Source organism: Microcaecilia unicolor, chromosome 4, assembly GCF_901765095.1.
Source record: "Microcaecilia unicolor chromosome 4, aMicUni1.1, whole genome shotgun sequence".
Taxonomy (NCBI): domain Eukaryota; kingdom Metazoa; phylum Chordata; class Amphibia; order Gymnophiona; family Siphonopidae; genus Microcaecilia; species Microcaecilia unicolor.
Window position 1 is genome coordinate 353,889,779 of NC_044034.1, and position 21,312 is coordinate 353,911,090.

At 47.1% G+C, this 21,312-nt stretch overlaps 1 protein-coding gene across 1 annotated transcript in view; it reads right to left on the reverse strand.

The window, feature by feature from the left end:
- Positions 1-21,312, reverse strand: part of CNKSR2 (connector enhancer of kinase suppressor of Ras 2) — a 659,600-nt gene that overhangs the window by 237,740 nt on the left and 400,548 nt on the right. Inside the window, exons 11-12 of the mRNA XM_030202257.1 lie at positions 6,207-6,296; positions 1,838-2,052 (exon numbers count right to left, since the gene is read on the reverse strand). Of these exons, the coding sequence (XP_030058117.1) occupies positions 1,838-2,052; positions 6,207-6,296 (305 nt within the window). The remainder of the gene's footprint in view (positions 1-1,837; positions 2,053-6,206; positions 6,297-21,312) is intronic.

The following is a 21,312-nucleotide window of genomic DNA, read 5'->3' on the forward strand; positions in this document are numbered from 1 at the left end:
AGAGAAAACTTCTAAAAGCCACGGTCTGGATGGGCCCTCATTTTCATAGTTTACAACATTCTCAGCCCTACTGGAACAGTCTTTGCAACACGATTCTCTAGGTATCTTATTTCTGCATGAACAAAATGGCCACTCAAGAAATAAGCATCTCTAATGAGCCTTTAATTGGCACTTGAGATGTCAAAAAGTGCTCTTCCAAACTTATTAAAAATAAAACGACTCTGTGCAATGCTCAACATCCGGCCATATAATTAACGTGCATGAAGGACCATAATGTGACTAAATGAATTAAATTCTTATTAGAAATGCATCCAAGTTTATGGGGTTAATAAAGAAATGAGTGTGCTGGATAGACTGAAAATTTGGAGATCCCGAAGACTAGAAGCTAGCAGTAAACTGACTGTAGAATCTTACTATTCCTGAAAAACACCTTGCAAGGATTTTGTTGCTGAGAAAGACTTCAGTTTGTTATAAAGGGGTTTCTGCTTGTGAGGACAGCTCTCTGTGCTTTTCTGCTTGAATTAAAGTCCACGTAAGCAGGGCTCATGTTAGACAAGCTGCTTGGGACAGAAACTAGGCAGGATACTTCAAAGCCACCTGTAGGCCATGCTTCCATCTATTTTAGGTAGGCTCAGGGCCCTCTGTGGCATGGAAATGGCCCTGGTTAGCATCCCTAACGCCAGCAGTGCTCGCAGGGAGAAAATCTGACCTGCTACAGGGCTGGTCTTCGGCAGGGGCGAAAGAGGCGGTCGCACAGGGCCCCATATTTCTTGTCCTCCCGTCTTGGAACACCTCCCTGCTCCGCATCCACATTTCAGTAGAGAGCAGGGGCGTAGCCAGACTTTGGCGGGAGGGGGGTCCAGAGCCCGAGGTGAGGGGGCACATTTTAGCCCCCCCCCCCGCCATTGCCAACCCCCCCTGCCGCCGCTACCACCACCAACACCAACTTTGCCCCCCCCCTGCTGATGACCCTCTTGACCCCCCCTCCCGCCGCCAACCCTCCCCCGCTGTCGCCTTCCTTTGCTGGCGGGGGACCCCAACCCCCGCCAGCCGAGGTCCTCTTCTTCCTTTGTTCTGTTTCAGAGTCTGATGTCCTGCACGTTGTACATGTAGGACGTCAGACTCAGAAACAGAACGAAGGAAGAAGAGGACCTCGGCTGGCGGGGGTTGAGGGTCCCCCGCCAGCAAAGGTAGCAGACGGCGACGGCGGGTTGACGGCGGGGGGGGGGGGGGGGGTCCAGGGCCAAATCTACGAGGGCCCAGGCCCCCGTGGCACCACGTAGCTACGCCCCTGGTAGAGAGCATCAGGCAGTGGCAGTGATTTTCATATCCCGTCAGCAGCTGCCGAGGTCAGGGCCTCCCCACTGCTGCATCCCGCCCCCTTTTGATGTCACTTCCTGCTTCCGCAAGGGCGGGATGCGGCAGCAAGAATGCTTTGGGCTCGGCAGCTGACGGGATATGAAAATCGCTGCCGCTGTCTGCCGTCTCTACTGAAACGTGCTGGATGCACATCAAGGGTATGGGGTGAGGTGGCGTTCCGAGAGCTGTCAACCTCCTTTTAAACTCTGATAAATTATGGCTTACGGTGGCAAGCGAGGGGCCCCACTGAACTGGTCTGTACAGGGCCCCGCAGTTGCTAAGACCGGCCCCGCTGCTACGATAGTATTGTAGTGACAAGATTTGCCCCCCCAAGAGAAAATCGCAATCTTTGTGATACCTCTTTGTAGGACCAAGTAAAATGCCACTGTAGAATGTGAGTTTTCAAGGTCTAACCGATCGCCCTTGACCAGACAGACATCTACAAAAATCTCCAGTAGGTTCTGGAGTTTGTACTCACGTGGTAAAGGCCGGTGTCTGTAACGGACGGGCTCACCACATCCTGTCGCATTAAGTCCATGTCCGCGCTCATTCCCAAGGCGTAATGGCTTGGACTTTTATTCTTCTCCCCTTTTTTCTTGGATTTCTTCCCTGTTTCCTTCTTGTTGTTCCTCGGCTGCATATAATCGTCCTGAGGTATTTTCTCATTGCTAATGTATCGGAGCAGGGAGCTCTCTAAACAACACAGACAGAACTTCTGTTTTCTTGCACTGAAGTGAGTCATGACATTGAAGAGTGGATGAACCCAATTACTGACGCTTCCCTCTTCTCACCCATCAATCACCTTCACAGTCAAGAGCCAACCTGAATTATCTCTCGGTGTCACTACTACCCTGGCTGAATCTAAACGACATGTCCAGTATTTATCTACTGAGATTTATTATTATCGTGAGATTCACCCAAGGCAGCGTACAACCAGGAGTAGCTGCTACTATAACGTAAGCACAACGACCAATTATCATTGTAATATGCAATTAGAACAGGATGCACACTTGGGGGGGGGCTTTTACTAAGGTGCGCCGAAAAATGGCCTGTGCTGGTGTAGACGCGTGTATGGGATACGCGCAGGTCCATTTTTCAGTGAAACCTGCAAAAAAGGCCTTTTTTTGGCCGAAAATGGACGTGCGGCAAAATAAAAATTGGCGTGCGTCCATTTGGGAACTAAGACCTTACCAGCACCCACTGACCTTGCGGTAAGGTCTCATACGTTAACTGGGTGGTAATGGTCTACGCATATACAATGCTGATTACCACCTGGTTAGCGCCACGCGCTGGAAATTTTCTAGTACGCTTATTGGACGCAGGTAAAAAAATGAAATTACTGCCTGAGCCACGCGGTACCTGGGCGGTAGTTCAAAACTGACAGGCGTAGGACGCGCATAGGCGCCTATGCGGCTTTGAAAAAGGGCCCCTTGATGCCGGGATTATATATGCTTTGTGTTTTATATATATATATATAAAAATGACAAAAGAAAAAAAATCACAATTGAAATATGAATTGGGATATTGTGTAGAAGAAAGCGTAATAAATTGAAAATGATAAAAAAAAGGAGTTGTTTTTGGCCAATGATGATTAAGTCTGGATTGTGCCTTTTTTTGCGGACTGCATGTGAGCACTACAGACATTAAATGAGGCCTTTTTCCCCATATCAGGGGCGTAGCTACGTGGGGCCACGGGGGCCTGGGCTTGTAGATTTGACCCTGGACCCCCTGCTGACGGCCCTCTCGACCCTCCTCTTCCGCCGTCAACCCACCGTCGCCGTCTGCTACCTTTGCTGGCGGGGGACCCCAACCTCAGCCAGCCGAGGTCCTCTTCTTCCTTCGTTCTGTTTCTAAGTCTGACATCCCCCCGCCAGCAAAGGTAGGCGACGGCGGGGGAGGGTTGGCGGCGGGAGGGGGTTTGAGAAGGTCGTCAGCAGGGTGGGGGGTCAAAGGCGGCGGTGGTGGTGGTGGGGTCGTCAATGGCGGGGGGGGGGGGGGTTGTCGGCGCCAGGGGGGGCTAAAATGCGCCCCCTCACCTCAGGCTCTTGACCCCCCCTGCAGCCGAAGTCTGGCTACGCCCCTGCTCCATATGTATTTTGCATCCTGTCTTAAAGTGTTTCCTTAAACCTATAATATATGTGATATGAAATGATTTTCTAAAGAGATTGTGCAGTGTTCTTTGATTTTGTAATATACAATTAGAACAGTGAGGTAAGCTTGGAAATAGGTAAATTTAAATGTTAGTAATAGAAATATTAGGATATAGTGTAATTAAGGGCTCCTTTTACTAAGCTGCGTTAAGCACCTACGCGAGCCCAACGCGCACCAATTCAGAATACTGCCTGGCCACCATGTGGCCCAGGCGGTAATTTCATTTTTTACGCACCTCCACTATGCGCGCTGGAAAATATATTTTGTTTTCCTGCGCGGCGCTATCTGGCAGCGTATGCGTGTTGACGATTACCGCCCATTTAATGCGTGAGACCCTACCCTTAAGTGAATGGATGCCGGTAAGGTCTCAGGCCCAAAATGGATGCGTTGCCGATTTTCATTTTGCCGCACGTCCATTTTTGGCCCCCCCCAAAAGCGCATTTTTTACAGGTGTGCTGAAAAATGGATCTGCGCATGTCCAAAACACAAGCCTACACTAGTTCAGGCCATTTTTCAGCGTGTCTTAGTAAAAGGACCCCTAAAAGAGCAAAATAGAACATTCATATTCATATAAGAGAAATATTATACACTTTTAGTAGTTAATAAATTCATATCCACACTCCAGCATTCCCCATCACTTTCTGCTTTATGATCATTAAGAGCAATTCTATAACTATAGGGAAATGTGCCATTTTTGCGTGCAAGCGCGGTAAGCATTCTCCAGTAAGGGCATGCGTAAGTGGCTTAGCATGCAATTGGAAGGGGAAGGGATTTGATATACTTTCTTTCTGCCGTTACAAAGTGGGGCATTTCCGAACAGGGACGACCAACTCTAAGGGCACCCATCTCTGAGGACAGCGCCGTGAAAGGGCGGGGCAACCTGTATTATTGAAACAAGATGGGCTTCTCCCACGACCAAATCCAAGGCATTTGGTCGTGGGAGAAGCTAGCATTCGTAGAGCACTGGTCCCCCTTACATGCCAGGACACCAACTGGGCACCCTAGGGGGCACTGCAGTGGACTTCACAAATTGCTCCCAGGTGCATAGCTCCCTTACCTTGGGTGCTGAGTCCCCCCAAAACCCACTCCCCACAACTGTACACCACTACCATAGCCCTTAGGGATGAAGGGGGAGGCACCTACATGTGGGTACAGTGGGTTTCTGGTGGGTTTTGGAGGGCTCACATTTACCAACACAAGTGTAACAGGTAGAGGAGGAGGGATGGGCCTGGGCCTGCCTCCCTGAAGTGCACTGCAGTGCCTACTAGGTATGACATTTGAGGCTGGCATAGAGCCTGGAAAAAATGTTTTTTAATTTTTTTGTTTGGGTGGGAAGGGTTTGGTGACCACTGGGGGGAGTAAGGAGAGGTCATCCCTGATTCCCTCCAGTGGTCATCTGGTCAGTTCGGGCACCTTTTCAAGACTTGGTCCTGAAAAAAAAGGAACCAAGTAAAGTCAGCCAAATGCTAGTCAGGGACGCCCTTCTGTCTTCCATTATCGGCCGAGGACGCCTATCTGTTAACCATGCCCCCGTCCTGCCTTCGGTACACTGCCAACACGCGCCCGGGAACTTTGATCGTCCCCGCGACGGAAAGCAGTTGAGGACGTCCAAAATTTGGGTGACCCTGAGAGAAGGACGCCCATCTCCCGATTTGTGTCGGAAGATGGGCGCCCTTCTCTTTTGAAAATGCCCCTGAAAGTGGTTTACATATTGGACTAGATTCAGTAAATGGCGCACAAGTGTGGGTGCCGAAAAAAATGAACGCTGAGCGCTACTTTATAAACGGCGTTCTGAGTAGGGCTCTGTAGAATAGCGCTTAGTGCTCAGTTTTGGGCACGAGAATTTACAACATCTGAAACCTGGTATAAATCCTCATGCCTATCTTAGGCGTGGATCTCCCGTATTCTACAATCCTGTTTGCATCTGCAGCAAACGCGCCTGGCCCACCCACGCCCCTCCCACAGCCACGCCCCCTTTTCAACAGCAGGCTAGAAAATTTACTCGTGCGTCTTTATAGAATAGCCCCTAGTAAGATGCATGTGTAAATTCAGGGGCCCTTTTACAGAGCGGCGGTAAGCCCAACGCAGGCTTACCGATCGCTCTTTCGGGACTACTGCTGGCCCAACGCGGTCACCGGCGTTAGTTCCGCCTGGAGTGCACGCCATTTCCGGGGAAAAAAGAAATCCCCCAGAAATGGCCTGTGTGGTGGTAACCCAGCGGTATTTGGGTATCGTGGGATACCTTATCGCCACCTCAGTGGGTGGTGGTAAGGGCTCCCCGTCATATGGCTATGTGATAAGAGTTCTCTTAACGCATGACCATGTGTGCTGGGGGCTTTTTACCCACTACGGTAAAAAGGGCCCTGGCATGCGGGAAAAATGCCCCTCCCCCCTCCCCGCCGTTAGCGCAGGACCTTTTTTCCCCGCTGCTTGGTGCCAGTGGCAGGTTAGCCTATGGGAACTGCTGCTGCTACCTTTTGGGAAAAAAATAAGGTAAACTCAGGGAAGAGGGTTGAGGAGGGAAGGGGGGAGATGCTAGACCGGGGCGGGGGGATCTCATCCCAACCTCGGCTGGCAGATTGCCTTGGGCAGCGCCTGCGTTTGACATATCATTGTTTGATGCATCGTCTCCTGAAATTTCACACTGCTGTCAAGGTGCGATGCAAGTTTTGGAAGGCGACAGGTCACCAACTTACCTCTTCTACTGTCTCGTTTCATCTTACTGGGATCTTCATAATCACCAACCCAATTGTATTCAACTGGCATTGAGATGGGACGCAGCTTTCCTAGAACAAGCCAAAAAAGGGTGCCATGAGAATTACTTCCCATAGGTTTTTCATTTGCTTATTCCGTGCCTTGTTTTAACATATACTGATTATGAGGCCATTTTATTAAATTGTCTTAATCACTCACCCCTAAATTCTATATATGGTGCCCAAAATGGCGCCCACGACTTAACTGAGTAATGTGCCAATAACTAGCAACCAATTATTGCAGTTAATTGACTCCAGTTAGGATTTGCGTGCGCATTCGCTAAGCACTATCCTACAAAGATGCGTCTGCAAATCTTTTAGGGGCCTGTTTACTAAGACGCATAGAGGGGCATAATCGAACGGCACCGGCCATCTATATGGCCGGCTCCGTAAAGCGGCGGCCCACGGCCAAATCTCAGCATCTGGGCCGGCTTTAGAGATGGCTGGCATTGGTTTCCGGCAATAATGGAAACTAATGCCGGCGATCTCAAACCCGGCCAAATCCAAGGTATTTGGTCGTGGGAGGAGCCAGCATTTGTAGTGCACTGGTCCCTCTCACATGCCAGGACACCAACTGGACACCCTAGGGGGCACTTCTAAAAAATAAAAATAAAATTAGCTCCCAGGTGCATAGCTCCCTTACCTTGTGTGCTGAGCCCCCCAAATCCCCCCCAAAACCCACTCCCCACAACTCTACACCACTACCATAGCCCTTAGGGATGAAGGGGGCACCTACATGTGGGTACAGTGGGTTTTGGGGGGGTTGGAGGGCTCCCATTTACCACCACGTGTAACAGGTAGGGGGGATGGGCCTGGGTCCACCTGCCTGAAGTGCACTGCACCCACTAAAAACTGCTCCAGGGACCTGCATACTGCTGTGATGGAGCTGGGTATGACATTTGAGGCTGGCATAGAGGCTGGCAAAAAAATGTTTTGTTTTTTTTTGGGTGGGAGGGGGTTGGTAACCACTGGGGGAGTAAGGGGAGGTCATCCCCCATTCCATCCGGTGGTCATCTGGTCAATTGGGGCACTTTTTTTGAGGCTTGGTCCTAAAAATAAATGGACCAAGTAAAGCCAGCCAAATGCTCGTCAGAGCCGGCCTTCTTTTTTCCATTATCGGCCGAAGGCGGCCATCTCGTAACCACGCCCTCCGTCTCGCCTTCCATACCCTGCTGACAAGCCCCCTTTAACTTTGTCTGGCCCTGCGACAGAAAGCAGTTGAAGCTGGCCAAAATCGGCTTTCGATTATACCGATTTGGCTGGGTTCAGGAGATGGCCGGCGATCTCCTTCGAAAATAAGCAGGAAAGGTACCTACATGCATCCAACGCATGTCAATTTGGAACTACCGCCTGGCTACCACGGGCCCTAGGTGGTAATTCCATTTTTTATGCACATCCGGTATGCGCGGCAGAAAATATTTTTTATTTTGTACCACGTGGCGCTAACTAGGCGGTAATCTGCAGCGTGCGCTGATTACCACCCAGTTAACGCATGAGACCTTACTGCTAAGTCAATGGGTGGCGGTAAGGTCTCAGGCCCAAAATGGACGCACGCCAATTTTTATGTTGCCGCACATCCATTTTCGGCCCAGAAGGGCCTTTTTTACAGGAGCTCTGAAAAATAGACCTGCACACGTCCAATACATGCGCCTACAACAGCGCAGGCGATTTTTCAGCGCACCTTAGTAAAAGGAACTCATAACATGTAACTGAAAAGGGGGCTTGGCCATGGGAGGGGCACAGTCGGGTCAGGGGCGTTAATGAAAAATGCACGCAGTATTATAGAAATCAGGCGATCCGTATCTAACGGACATTTTGGTGTAAATACTTTGGCGCGGATCCTGGAGCTAGTTTATAAACAGGGCATCCAACTACGCATTTTTTTTGGCGTCCAAATTTGGCCACCATTAACTTCTAAACAGAATTCCTTTGTGTTTGTCCCACACATGTTTGAATTCCATTACCATTTTCATCTCCACCACCTCACGCGGGAGGGCATTCCATGTATCCACCACCCTCTCCGTGAAAAAATACTTCCTGACATTACTCCCGAGCCTGCCCCTCCTTCAACCTCAATTCATGTCCCCTAGTTCTACCGCCTTCCCTTCTCCGGAAAAGGTTAATTTGCGGATTAATACCTTTCAAATATTTGAAAGTCTGTATCATGTCACCTCTGTTTCTCCTTTCCTCTGGCTATAATATCTGAGACTGTCGTAGAGGCTGGTATGTACTGTTTCTTTTACATCTTTGGGGGGGTGGGAGGGGGTCAGTGACCACTGGGGGAGTAAGGGGAGGTCATTCCTTTATTCCTCCAGTAGTCACCTGGTCATTTAGGGCACTTTTGTAGCTTAGTCATTATTAAAACAGGTCTAGCTCAAAATGTTTTAGTTTTAGTACTGGACGTTTTTGTTCCATTATGGCTGAAAAACGTCCAAGTCTTAGGATCACCCAAATCCCGCCCTTAACACATCCCCTTGAGATCTGGAGGCACTGCAGATGAACAGCATAGAAAAATGTCTGGAAAATGGACTTCAAAAATACCGATTTGGATGTTTTGGAGAGAAAAACGTTGAAGTGCTGCTTTGTGCCACCTTTTTAGATGTTTTTCTCTTTCGAAAATGAGCCCCAAAGTGTCTGGCACTGGAGGGAGTCAGTGCGTCTCTTACTGAACCGAGACTAGAATTTGATCACTGGGAAAGATGAAGACTCACATTCTTGTCTTGCTCCGCCAAAGGTTGAGCAGATTACGGGTGTGAGCTCTTGGATCCGGCCGGAGACGGCGGAGTAAACCCCTCCTTCTCCAGAGGACAGCCGACCCACCCCCACTCTTCGCCTGGGAAGGCTGCCGTTCCCCGGAAGTTGAGCCTCCAGGTGCGGGCAGACAGGGCTTCTGGAAGAAGCAGACAGCGAACAAGGAGAGTCAGTAGCAGGCAGTGGTCGAGACAGGCAGCGGTCCAGGAGAGTCAGTGGCAGGCAGTGGTCGAGACAGGCAGCGGTCCCGGAGAGTCAGTAGCAGGCAGTGGTCGAGACAGGCAACGGTCCAGGAGAGTCAGTAGCAGGCAGTGGTCGAGACAGGCAGTGTCTGATAGCAAGGTACAGAGTTCCATCCAACGATGCGGAGCTCTCAGGAACAAGAAGCCGAAGCACTGGCCAAGAGGAGTGGTGCTCCTTAAGTAGGCCTTCCCATTAACGTGGGGCCCCAGCTGGTGCTTCCTGCGGATGAGCCTTTCCGTATCCAATCCAAGATGACGCCAGCCACTGCTTCCCCTGCTTGGCCCCGCAACCGGAAGAGACGCCGGCTATCCACTGCCGGCGCCATGTTGCAGAGGTTCCCTAGCGGAACTGGAAGGCCGGCCACCGGCGGGAACAACCGGCGATCCTCTGCCGCCGGACTAAGGTAATGGCCGCCTTTCCCTTCTGGCTGGCGATGGCCGGCCACCGGAGGACCCGCGGCAAAGGCCGGCCATCCCTGGTGGCCCCGGGTCCCACGGTCCACCGGCGCCAGCGGCGAGCTGGAGCATGTTGGTCCAGGCGGAAGACGGGACAATTCTACAGAAATTCGCCAACAAGTGCAGAGAAGAAGCTAAGGTGCTAGACCTTACAACTCATTGTGCAAATATCCCTCCCCCCAACTTCCCCATCTCTCTCTCTATAGCTAGATAGATAGATAGATAGATAGTGTGATGAATTGCATCCTAGCTCTCTCTCACCTGTTGGACACAGTATATACCAGCCTCTACCACAGTCTCAGATGTTATAGCCAGTCCTATTAGAGCAAAAAGCAGGTCTCTGGAGTAGCCTAGTGGTCAGTGCAGTACACTGTGGAGAAGGGACCCAGGCCCATATCCCACTCTAACTGTTACACTTGTGGTCGAATGTGTCAGCAGTCCAAAACCTATCGTACCTACATATAGCCGACTCCTTCACCCATGAGGGCTACTGTAGTGGTGTACAACTGAGGAAGTGGGTTTTGGAGGGTTCTACAGACAAGATAAGGGATCAATGGAGAGATGTGTATCTGAGAACTTTTATATGAAGTCCACAGCAGTGCCCCATAGGTGCCCCACTGCTCTCCTGAGATGTATGTGAGGCCAGTCTACAAAGAATATTGACTTCTCCTACATCCTAATGGCTTGATTTTGTGCTATCCAGTATTTTGCATTTAGTGTCACATGTATGATTATCTCCTAGTTGGTGAGCGGTTATATGTGTGTGCCCCATGCAAGAGCTCCTAGCTCTCAAACGGGTCCGTTCTCTTGAGGCTAGAGTAGCAGACTTGGAGGAGATGAGAGAGACAGACAGGTACACAGAGAAGACCTATAAGGACATTGTAGAGAAGTCCCACCTCTAGTTTGGCAAGCTGTATCTTTGCTTCGGTCTTTATGGAAGAAGATGTAACCACTTGTAACCACTCGCCTCCACCTACCCTCCTCTCTTCCTTCCCGTTCACATTAATTGATTTGATTTGCTTACTTTATTTATTTTTTGTCTATTAGATTGTAAGCTCTTTGAGCAGGGACTGTCTTTCTTCTATGTTTGTGCAGCGCTGCGTATGCCTTGTAGCGCTTAGAAATGCTAAATAGTAATAGTAGTAAGATGTAAGAGATCTGCCTGTACCAGAAATGGTTTTCAAGGGTGATGATGCGGAGGAACTGAAAGAAATCTCGGTTAACCTGAACTGATGTACTGTGCCAAATTGACAAATTAAAAGAGTAGTAAATCACCTGGGTTCCAGGGGTGATCCAGGAAATTACAGACTGGTAAGCCTGTCAGTGCTAGGCAAAATAGTGGAAACTACTATAAAGAATAAAATGATGGAACACATTTAATGGGACAGACTGAGTCAGCATGGATTCAGCCAAGGGAAGTCTTGCTTCACCAACTTGCTTCATTACTTTGAAGGCGTGAATAAACATGTGGATAAAGGTGAGCCAGTTGATGTATATAGATTTTCAGAAAGGTTTTGATATAGTTCCTCTTGAAAGACTCCTGAGAAAATTAAAAAGTCATGGGATAGGAGGCAAGGGTGTGGATTAGGAATTGGTTATTGGACAGAAAACAAAGGGTAGAGTAAAATGGTAATTTCTCTCAATAGAGGAGGGTGAACAGTGGAGTACCGCAGGGATCAGTACTGGGACCGATGCTATTTAACACATTTATAAATAATATGGAAATCGGGACGACACGTGAGGTGATTACATTTGCAGATGACAAAAAACTATTCAAGGTTGTTAAAACACATGCGGACTGTGAAATATTGCAGGAAGACCTTAGGAAATTTGGCATCCAAATGGCATATGAAATTTAATGTGGACAAATACAAGGTGATGCACATTGGAAAAAAATAATCCGAATCATAATTACCTGATGCTAGAGTCCAGCATTTAAGAAAAAGATCTAGGTGTCATTATCCCAACTCTACAGATCTCACCGCGACCTCTCTAACCTCATCTCTATTCCTCTACTCCCCTCCTCTTCTCTGCCCTTCTCTTGCACCCTATGGAATGCCCGCTCTATCTGTAACAAACTCCCCTATATCCAGGACCTCTTTATCTCGCGTCACCTCCATCTGCTCGCCATAACAGAAACCTGGCTCTGCCCTGATGACTCTGCTTCAGTCGCAGCCCTGTGCCATGGCGGTTATCTATTTTCACATACTCCTCGCCCTGCTGGCCGTGGGGGCGGTGTTGGACTACTTCTCTCTCCCTCCTCCAGATTTCAACCCCTTCTTCCACCTCAATCTCACTGTTTTTCCTCCTTAGAAGTCCACTCAATCCGCCTTTTCTCTCCTCTGCCTCTTCGAATAGCGGTCATTTATCGTCCCCCTGATAAGTCCTTCATCCTTTCTCAGTGACTTTGATGCCTGGCTTGCCTTCTTCCATTTATTTATTTATTTATTGTTTGCATTTGTATCCCACATTTTCCCACCTCTTTGCGGGCTCAGTGTGGCTTACAATAAGATATGAGTAATGAAAATACATTTGTTACAACTTGGTTATGGGTTATATTGTACAAGTTATGCGAGATAATCGAATTATCATTAGGAATATCACAATGGGACATCAACATTGAGACATTGGGAGGAGACAATGGGAAGCTTAAGGGCAGTGTTAAGACACAAAGGCACATGGTATACATATTTCTGTGAGTAAATGTATGAGTAATGTGGAATTATGGGGGATGAGAGATCATAAGTGGATGTATGATGCATTGATGAACAGTGAGTGTGGACTCTATGTGTTTTGGTTCTTTCCGTAAATTGTCTCAAATAGATGGGTCTTCAGTAATCTGCAGAAGGATGCCTGTTCGTGGATCGCTCTTAAGTTGCGCGGCAGTGTGTTCCAAACCTGCGTGCTCGTGTGAGAAAAGGTTGACGCGTGTAGCGTCTTGTATTTCACGCCCTTGCAAGTAGGGAAATGGAGGTTGAGGTATGTTCGGGAAGATCTCCTAGCATTTCTGGGTGGTAGGTCAATCAACTCGGACATGTAGACTGGGGCTTCGCCGTGAATGATCTTGTGGACTAGTGTGCATACCTTAAAAGTGATGCGTTCCTTAAGTGGAAGCCAGTGTAGTTTCTCTCGTAGTGGTGTTGCCCTTTCATACTTTGGTTTTCCGAAGATGAGTCCTCCCCCTCTCTCATCCTTGGTGACTTTAATATTCCTGCTAATGATCCTTCCAACTCTTATATTTCCAAGTTACTCGCTTTAACATCCTCCTTTAATCTCCAACTATGCTCCACCTCCCCCACTCATCAAAATGGTCACTGTCTTGATGTCCTCTAACTGTTCACCCTCTAGTTTCCTTGCCTCTGATCTTCCCCTCTTTGATCACCATCTTATAACTTTCACACTTAAATCTCCTCCCTCCCAGTCCCGTCCTATCTTATCTAATTTATCTAGGAATCTTCACGATATTGACCCTTCATCTCTATCCTCCCATGTTTCAAACCTCCTCTCTACTGTGGCACCATCCACGTTTGTCAACAAGGTTGTTTCTTCTTACAACAATACTCTATCCTCTGCCTTAGACACTCTTGCACCTTTGATGACCTGCCCTATAAGGCGTAGAAAACCCCAACCTTGGCTGACTTCAATATCTGCTACCTACATTCCTGTACCCACTCCGCCGAATGCTTCTGGCGGAAATCTTGGGCCCTTGCTGATTTCTTATACTTTAAGTTCCTGCTGACCTCCTTCCAATCTGCTCTTTTACACGCCAAACAGGATTATTATATCCAACTGACCAACTCTCTTGGCTCTAACCCTCGACTTCTCTTCACCACATTGAACTCTCTCCTCAAGGTGCCCCTCCCCCAACTCCCCCTTCATTATCTCCTCAGACCCTTGCTGAATTCTTTCACGACAAGGTTCAAAAGATAAACCTTGAATTCTCTACCTCGCCACCTCTCCCTCCACTAGTCTGTTCCCCTCTCTCTCCTTCCCCTCATTCCTTTTCCTCCTTTCCTGAAGTTACTATAGAGAAAACTACACTTCTCCTTTCTTCCTCAAAATGTACCACCTGTTCCTCTGATCCCATTCCCACCCACCTTCTTAATGCCATCTCACCTGCTTTTATTCCTTTTATCTGTCACATTCTCAACCTCTCACTTTCCACTGCAACTGTCCCTACTGCCTTTAAACATGCTGTGGTCACACCTCTCCTTAAGAAGCCTTCACTCGACCCTACTTGTCCCTCTAATTACCAACCTATCTCCCTCCTCCCTTTTCTTTCCAAATTACTTGAGCGTGCTGTTCACCACCGCTGCCTTGATTTTCTCTCCTCACATGCTATTCTTGACCCACTACAATCTGGTTTTCGCCCTCTCCACTCAACCGAAACTGTGCTTACTCAAGTCTCCAATGACCTATTACTGGCTAAATCCAGAGGTCTCTAGTCCATCCTCATTCTTCTTGATCTTTCCGCTGCTTTTGACACTGTCGATCACAGCATACTCCTCGATACCCTGTCCTCACTTGGATTCCAGGGCTCTGTCCTTTCCTGGTTCTCTTTCTACCTCTCCCTCTGCACCTTCAGTGTTCACTCTAGTGGATCCTCTTCTACTTCTAACCCTCTGCCTGTCGGCGTACATCAGGGTTCTGTTCTTGGTCCCCTCCACTTTTCTATCTACACTTCTTCCCTTGGTTCATTAATCTTATCTCATGGCTTTTTCTACCATCTCTATGCTGATGACTCCCAAATCTACCTTTCTACCCCTGATATCTCACCTTGCATCCAAACCAAAGTTTCAGTGTGCTTCTCTGACATTGTTGTCTGGATGTCTCAACGCCACCTGAAATTAAACATGACCAAAACTGAGCTTCTCATTTTTCCCCCCAAACCCACCTCCCCACTCCCCCCGTTTTCTATTTTTGTTGATGGCTCTCTCATTCTCCCTGTCTCCTCAGCTCAAAACCTTGGGGTCATCTTTGACTCTTCTCTCTCCTTCTCTGCTCATATCCAGCAGATCGCCAAGACCTGTCCTTTCTTTCTTTACAACATCCGTAAAATCCGCCCCTTTCTTTCCGAGCACTCTACCAAAACCCTCATCCACACCCTTGTCACCTCTCGTTTAAACTACTGCAATCTGCTTCTTGCTGGCCTCCCACTTAGTCACCTCTCCCCTCTCCAATCAAATCAAAACTCTGCTGCCCGTCTCATCTTCCGCCAGGGTCGCTTTACTCATACTACCCCTCTCCTCAAGTTGCTTCAATGGCTCCCTATCCGTTTTCGCATCCTGTTCAAACTTCTTCTACTAACCTATAAATGTACTCACTCTGCTGCTCCCCAGTATCTCTCCACACTCGTCCTTCCCTACACCCCTTCCCGTGCACTCCGCTCCATGGATAAATCATTCTTATCTGTTCCCTTCTCCGCTACTGCCAACTCCAGACTTCGCGCCTTCTGTCTCGCTGCACCCTACGCCTGGAATAAACTTCCTGAGCCCCTACGTCTTGCCCCTTCCTTGGCCACCTTTAAATCTAGACTGAAAGCCCACCTCTTTAACATTGCTTTTGATTTGTAACCACTCGCCTCCACCTACCCTCCTCTCTTCCTTCCCATTCACATTAATTGATTTGATTTGCTTACTTTATTTTTTGTCTATTAGATTGTAAGCTCTTTGAGCAGGGACTGCCTTTCTTCTATGTTTGTGCAGCGCTGCGTATGCCTTGTAGCGCTATAGAAATGCTAAATAGTAGTAGTAGTAGTCATTATAGATAATATGCTGAAATCTTCTGCTCAGTGTGTGGTGTTGTCCAAATAAGCAAACAGGATGCTAGGAATTATTAGGAAAGGGATGGTGAATAAGACCGAAAATACTACAATGCCTTTGTATCGCTTCAAGGTTCCCACACATTTGATGTTCTTGCATCAATTCTCAAAGATGTTCAAACAGTTTGCCATCAGATGAAAAACTGTTAGAACAACCACAGACAATGATTCCAACTTTGTGAAAGCCTTCTTTGTAATTAGACAGCATGACTATGATAATGAAGATAAAGATGAAGGCGCAAGTGATGAATCAGACAACACTACTAATGCAGATGATTATGACAATAATGATGATAAAGTATTCTTTGCTATATGGAAGTCGTGTTTCAGAGATTCCCTTGATCATAATCTGCAGACCCAGTCAGAAGACATGAGTAATATGTAACATGTAACCTAGTGGAGGAGTAGCCTAGTGGTTAGTACAGCAGACTTTGATCCTGGAGAACTGGGTTCAATTCCCACTGCAGCTCCTTGTGACTCTGGGCAAGTCACTTAACCCTTCATTGCCCCAGGTACAAATAAGTACTTGTATATACTGCGTAAACTGCTTTGAATGTAGTTGCAAAAGCCACAGAAAGGTGGTATATCAAGGTCCCTTTCCCTTTAAGTTAAATGTAAGCCACATTGAACCTTCCACTAGGTGGGAAAATGTGGGGAACAAATGCAATAAATAAATAGTACAACGTGGGCTGATTTGAACAATACTACTACTACTTCTCATTTCTAAAGCGCTACTAGACATACGCAGCGCTGTACACTTGAACACGAAGAGACAGTCCCTGCTCGACAGAGCTTACAATCTAATCAGAACAGACAAACAGGCCAGATAAGGGATAAGGACAAAGAGTAGCAAGATTCCAGAATCCCAAAGAGTAGCAAGATTCCAGAATCCCAAAGTAGCAAGATTCCGGCATCCCAAAGAGTAGCAAGATTCCGGAATCCCAAAGACTACTACTACTTACCATTTCTATAGCGCTACTAGACGTACGCAGCGCTGTACACTTGAACATGAAGAGACAGTCCCTGCTCGACAGAGCTTACAATCTAATTAGGACAGACAAACAGGACAAATAAGGGATAAGGACAAAAAGTAGCAAGATTCCGGAATCCCAAAGAGTAGCAAGATTCCGGAATCCCAAAGAGTACTACCACTACTACTTATCATTTCTATAGTGTACACTGAACATGAAGAGACAGTCCCTGCTCGACAGAGCTTACAATCTAATTAGGTCAGACAAACAGGACAAACAAGAGATAAGGGAATATTAAAGTGAGGATGATAAAATAAGGGTTCTGAACAAGTGAATAAGGGTTAGAAGTTAAAAGCAGCATCAAAAAGGTGGGCTTTTAGCTTAGATTTGAAGACGGCCAGAGATGGAGCTTGACGTACGGGCTCAGGAAGTCTATTCCAGGCATATGGTGCAGCAAAGATAAAAGGAACGGAGTCTTGAGTTAGCAGTGGAGGAGAAGGGTGCAGATAAGAGAGATTTACCCAATCCACTTTCTGTAGTGCAACCAGTCGTTGAACCTTTTTAGCTGTGCTGGATTAATGACTCATCAGGGTAGCCACTTTATTGAAAAAATAGCCACCCAGCATTTCAGGTGTGGGCATCGTTTGGTTGTCCCTTCCTCTAAATTTGCTCATTATGAGTCCACTAGATCACCAACATTCTTTTTTCTGGCTCTGACCCTTCGGAATAATTTACCGTCCTTTATTACAGCAAAATTTGTCTTTTACTAAATGAAAGATCTCTCTTCATATGCATTTTTTTTCCGAGAGTTGATCCCGTTGGTGCATCTCGGAAGCACCACTGTTTATGATGTTTTTATGATTTACATCAAACGTTTATATTGTTTTTATTGTTTATATTATCTGTTTTGTTTGTGATGTCTACCTTGTCTTATTCCTTCCTTTTGTTGGTTTGATTGTTTGCTTTCCTAGCAGTTGATGGAGTTCTTTTCTAGATTTTAAAGTATTTTAAAAAAAATTATTTGTAAAACCCCTTGACCTCTTCCAGTGCATTTTTATAGCAAAAAAGGTGCCGGTACTCAAATGCTAGCCCACCCTTCGGGGGTGGGGTGATTACTGAGGAACCCACCCCACAATAGCCAGGCCCCCTGCAACCAGTCACAGAATCTATGACAAGGCATGATTGTTGTGTAGAGCCTGAGCTCTTTCAATAAAACTTGGGGACCATGGGTCAATTTTAGCAGACAATAGAAAAGGTGCCGGTACTCAGTACCCCCTCAAAAAAAGCCCTGACCTTTTCTAAGAAAAGATGGTACATCGTTTTAAATAAACTTAAACATAAATGTAAAGCACTGATAACAGGTTACGCTAGCATGTTATAATGGAATTAGGGTGCCCAGATGCCGTCACAGAATATGCTCTCACCATGTGGTATCCATAGTAATATAGGGGCCCTTTTACTAAAGGCGCAAAGGCCCCTACTCGCGTACAACACATTTCAAATTAGAACTACTGCCCAGCTACCGCTTCCCCCGGGCAGTAATTCTAATTTTTACGCGATATGCTCGGCAGAAAATATTTTTTATTTTCTACTGCATAACGCTAACCAGGCGGTAGTCGGCAGTGTGCGAGCTGACGCCTACTGCCTGGTTAACGTGTGAGACTTTACCACTACGTCAGTGGGTGGCGGTAAGGTCTCAGGCCCAAAATGGATGAGCTCCAATTTTTATTTTGATACTCGTTCCATGCGCAGGCCATTTTTCGGCACGCCTTAGTAAAAGGGCCCCATAGTAAGTGACGGCAGATAAAGACCTGAATGGCCCATCGAGTCTGCCCAACAGTCACATTTGCTATCAATGGAGGAGTGGCCTACTGGTTAGCGTGGTGGACTTTGGTCCTGGGGAACTGGGTTCGATTCCCACTGCAGTCTTTCTTTGCTGTTTCTGGGCCACAGATTATAGAAGTCCACTCGGCTCTGTCCTTATGTTCCAAATACTGGAGTTGCTGTCAAAGCCCACTCCAGCCTATCTGAATCTGTCATTTCATTTGCGTGCGGGACATATCCGGGTGACTAAAAGGAGGTGCCCCCTGTCTGTGTTATTTTTCTTTCCCAGTCCTCTTCTCTATGGCATGAGATCTGTATTCTTGAGATTCTGTTCATACTGAATTTCTTCTGTTTTTGATGGTTATTGACATGGAAGCTGTTGGAAAGCATGTCGGAAGTGTATGAAAAGGAATATTCCAACATAATGAGGGACGTGGAGTTCTCTGTAAGTGTGCCCTGACTGATTGTTGGCCATTATTTTTTTTACTGCTCCTGAATACCAGTGATTTCTGGTAAAATTGTCATTGATTCAATTTTGCGGCAAACAAACAAACAAACAGTCAATAAAACCTCAGGCAGATGCTATTATGAGACGAGGGAAGGCAGTGTACTGATGCAATGAGAGATATGCGTGTGCAGTGAAACACCACAGTGAAATACCGGAGAAGGGGAGGGCCGTCTCGGATTATGAGATGAGAAATATGCAATGAAGGCAAATTAAGCAAAGCCTTGAAACTGTACCAACAAATGTCATGGATAGTCAATAATAGCAATTTCAAAAAAAGCTTCTTAGGCACGGTGAAGGCTCAGGCACTGTTCCCCCTAAGCTGAGGGGGAGAGCGGGAGTCCTCCACCTACAGTCCTTCCAATAGATGGCGCTGTTTCGCAATCACATTTTCAAGAGGAACATGCAAGCTCTGCAGGATTCCAGGGAATCTGCTGTTATGACTGGGGATGTGTGAGCCCTTGTGCCCCGACTGAGCACGGCGAGGATGGAGTGCCACCACACTCGGTCAGGCAGCCAGACAACACTTAGCCACTGTCCCCCAGGAGTTGAGCCCCTGGGTTCAAGCGGCCGGCAGGACTTCCGGAACTGGCGGGGTTGCACGACCACTGACCAGACAGGTGGGCAAACAAACACAGTCCAAGAGTCCGTAAACAGCAGAGCAAAGAATAGTCAAAGAACAGTCCAAGGTCAAGGCAGGCAGCAACACATTGCTGGGTATTTGTGACCTGGATTGGCCACTGTTGGAAACAGAATGCTGGGCTTGATGGACCTTTGGTCTTTCCCAGTCTGGCAATACTTATGTACTTATTTTTCCAAACAACACTTTCAAAAGGAAAAGAGAGAATTTTTTTTGTAGAAAATGACCTTTCCTGTTCTGATTTTGGACGTTTTCCAAAAAAACGCCCAAATTCAAACTTGGATATCATATCCAAAAATGCCCCTTGTGCATTTGACTTGCCCAAAGTCACAAGGAGCAGCAATGGGAATTGAATCCATGTTGCCAAGATCAAAATCCGCTGCATTAACCATTAAACCACTCCTCCTCTCTTTTGGATGTCTTGCATTTGGACGTCTTTGTGTTCGAAAATGGCCAAAAAGCAGACGTCCAAATCCAAGGACATCCATGGTATTTTCGAAAACAAAGATGGACGCCCATCTTTTTTCAAAAATGACCTTTTCCCCGCCTCCGAATCTGGACGTTTTGCAAAGACGTCCAAATTCCAACTTAGACGTTTCTTTCGAAAATGTCCCTTTATGGATACCACTGACAGCATCTGGACACCCCAATTCCATTACAGAATACTAGCATAACCTGTTATCAGTGCTTTACCTTTATGTTTATTTAAAACTTTATATACTATCTTTTCTTAGACAATGTCAAGGCAGTTTACAAATAATTTTTTAAAAAACTCTAAAATCTAGAAAAGAACTCCATCAACTATGCTCATAACTCTTTCTCTCCACCCTAAATCCACCCTTGATGAGGTCCACTTTTTATGCTCCTAAATTTAGGAGTTTAGTGAAACTGTACAAAGTGATGCATTCACCCTAGTAACTTTTCAAAGAGGCCAGTTTAGAAGCATAACTCTCAAAGTCAGCAGCACAAATCCTTGGAATATCGGGACTTAAAAGCACTGTTCCCTTTATGCCAGGGGTTCACAACCCCAGTCCTCAGGACACACCTAGCCATTCAGTATTTCAGGATATCGACAATGAATGTGCATGACATAGATTTGCAAACATTACCTCCATTCCATGCAAATCTATTTCACTGTGGATATCCTGAAAACCTGATTGGCTAGGTGTTTTCCGAGTACTGGGTTGAGAACCATGCTCTAAGCTGAGCAGGAGTCCTGCAACTGCATTGCTGCCAGTGTATGTGTGTGTGCTTCAATGTTGTGTTTTCAATCACTAGGGACAGGCAGATGTTACGTTCCTCACCTGGCTTCAGGCCTGCGCGGCTGAATCGCCGGCGAGGTGCGGTCCGGCGGAGATAGCCGGACATCTTTGTTGTGGTATCTCCAGGATAGGTCAGCCATCTTGGGATGGGCATCCCGGATTGTGGCAGCCATCTTGGGGTTGGTTAGCTTCAGGAAGGAAGCCCATATTTGGACGTAGGGCATCTCTGCTGATGGGGGCAGCCATCTTGGATCAGCTGCACATGTTTGAGATTGATTCCTACACTATTTAAAGCCATGCCTCCAGTCCTTCCTTGCTTCGGCCTTAATTGTATTTGAGATCCACGCCGGTGCTTCTTGTCTTCGGTTCCTGTGTTCTGGTGTTCCTGACCTTGGTTTTATTTTATACTGCTTATCCCAGAAATAGTGGATTTTCCCCAAGTCATTTAATAACAGTCTATGGACTTTTCCTTTAGGAAGCCGTCCAAACCTTTTGTAAACTCCACTAAGCTAACCGCCTTTACTCTGGCAACGAATTCCAGAGTTTAATTACACGTTGAGTAAAGAAATATTTTCTC